The sequence below is a fragment of the Macadamia integrifolia genome, chromosome 4, assembly GCF_013358625.1.
Source record: "Macadamia integrifolia cultivar HAES 741 chromosome 4, SCU_Mint_v3, whole genome shotgun sequence".
NCBI lineage: Eukaryota > Viridiplantae > Streptophyta > Magnoliopsida > Proteales > Proteaceae > Macadamia > Macadamia integrifolia.
This window is the reverse complement of record NC_056560.1, coordinates 15,013,841-15,015,733: the sequence shown is the minus strand read 5'-3', so window position 1 is coordinate 15,015,733 and position 1,893 is coordinate 15,013,841. Positions and strand designations below refer to the sequence as shown.

General features: G+C 37.4%; 1 protein-coding gene across 1 annotated transcript in view; it reads left to right on the top strand.

The window, feature by feature from the left end:
* The first annotated feature begins 189 nt into the window (after nucleotides 1–189).
* The window catches only part of LOC122075216 (protein HGH1 homolog), an 8,776-nt gene continuing 7,072 nt past the window's right edge, over nucleotides 190–1,893 (top strand). Inside the window, exon 1 of the mRNA XM_042640166.1 lies at nucleotides 190–347. Within this exon, the coding sequence (XP_042496100.1) occupies nucleotides 294–347 (54 nt within the window). The 5' untranslated portion in view covers nucleotides 190–293. The remainder of the gene's footprint in view (nucleotides 348–1,893) is intronic.

The following is a 1,893-nucleotide window of genomic DNA, read 5'->3' as shown; positions in this document are numbered from 1 at the left end:
CTTTTAATTTGATAAAGATTTCTGCTTTCAAGTCATGCTTTATTTATTTATTTATTTATTTTATTATTATTATTATTATTATTATTATTGTTTTCAATTGCATTGAAATTAATGGTTTTAGGTTAAATTCACGATTTCAAGAACCGACCATGTTTTAATCGGTTTTGAACCGGGAAGTGTTTCATACTTTCATTCTTCAATCCCCAAAACCCAAAAGAAAAATGTAAATAGCCTAGACTATACTGCGTGCTAGTATTTACATACATTATCCTCGCCGACTCAAAGGCACGGTCATGGCGACGGAACTCGAAGAACTAGTGGGCTTCCTCTCATCTCCTTCCCCACAAGTAAGTTTTACTGTTCGTAACTGTTTCTGTTATGTACTTCTGTGTCGTATGTTTAAATCCAATTCATATAATTATGTGTATCAGAAATTCGGATCGCTTTATGAGTTCCTTATGGTTCAGCGAAGAAACTTTCAGTAACCCTAGACTTATATACCATATAACTCGACACCCTTTGTTTGTTATTCGAACCTAACATAAGAGTATTGCGGTATTAGGGTTTCAGAGTATTACGTTCACTCTGAAATAGAATCCCACTACATAAGCATTAAGACTGACTTGACACTCTATGACTTAGCCTATTAATTTACAAATTTCATCAACAAAAAAATAGCGGATTTTACATTTGAACGATGCATCCTTGGGTCAGAGCTAGTTACCATATGGAGCTTAAAGATTAGCTTGAAGTTATTAATTAGGGCTATCGAAAATTAAATTTTATAAGTAGGATAGGCTCAGGCAGGCCATTGAATCATTGCTTTGGTTTTCGTACGACGGGTATCTTCAAACTACACATATTAGCTCCACTGTTATCATTTGAAGTTTGTTTATGTTCAGCGGAACTTTTGCTGGTGGATCACATACTTGGCTGAGGCATGAAAATGGCTGATGTGGTTTAGTCCACTTCAATCTTTACTCCGTAATCCTATGGTCCCAGCCTCCCAGGTCAAAGCCAACCCTTTCAGTGTATTTTTCTTGTGAACTTGAAATATACAGGAAGTACCCAATCCCACTTGATCTGAATTGCTTGCTGCACTTTGTTCTCCTTGTATTGAAATGTCATGTAAGACTATCTGGAGCTGATAGTAATTGCAGTTTCAGTTGACAAGGGCATTTATTGTCATTATTCTCATACTACTGATAGTAATTGCAGTTTCAATGTTCCTTTCCTTATTTTTATTTCCAATGAGTTTCATTGGTTTTGTTCATGACGAGTTTCTACTCACTGTATTTATTGGTTCCCCTGATTTGAAGTTGGGCTCAATGGGGATTGGATGGGGAGTTGCCTTCATGTGATGTGAGTTTTTGGAGTTATATCATTTTAGTGTTTTCCTTTTGTTACATTTATGGAGGTCGGAAGATGAATTTCCATGAAACTTATGTGAGTTGGTCTTCCTCTGTCCTGGCAACCCCAAAAAAATTAGAAGTCCAGCCCGATGGGTGGCACCATGTCATCAATAGTGGAAGAGGTTATTGTTGACCACAAAAGAGTTGCTAGATAATAGTTAAGATTGGACAAACCTTAATATTGCTCTCACAATGAAAGTGGGAACTTTCATAGTGGAATTGATACTAACAGGTGCCCTCTTTCTCTTTCTCATCCCTCTCATTGTGTAGTGGTCGGTGCCAACACGCTTTAGCATTTTCTTAGCATATTAATGACATTAGAGAGTTCATTTTCTCCTCAGGATCTATCTAAAGCCTCCATGTGTGATATGTGCTATTGGATCGTTTTGTTGACTTAGTAATTAAGATCTTTGCCTAATGGGGCTGATGTGACTAGGGTTATAGACACCTTGGTTGTTGAGATCTCTCCCCCCCCCCCCCC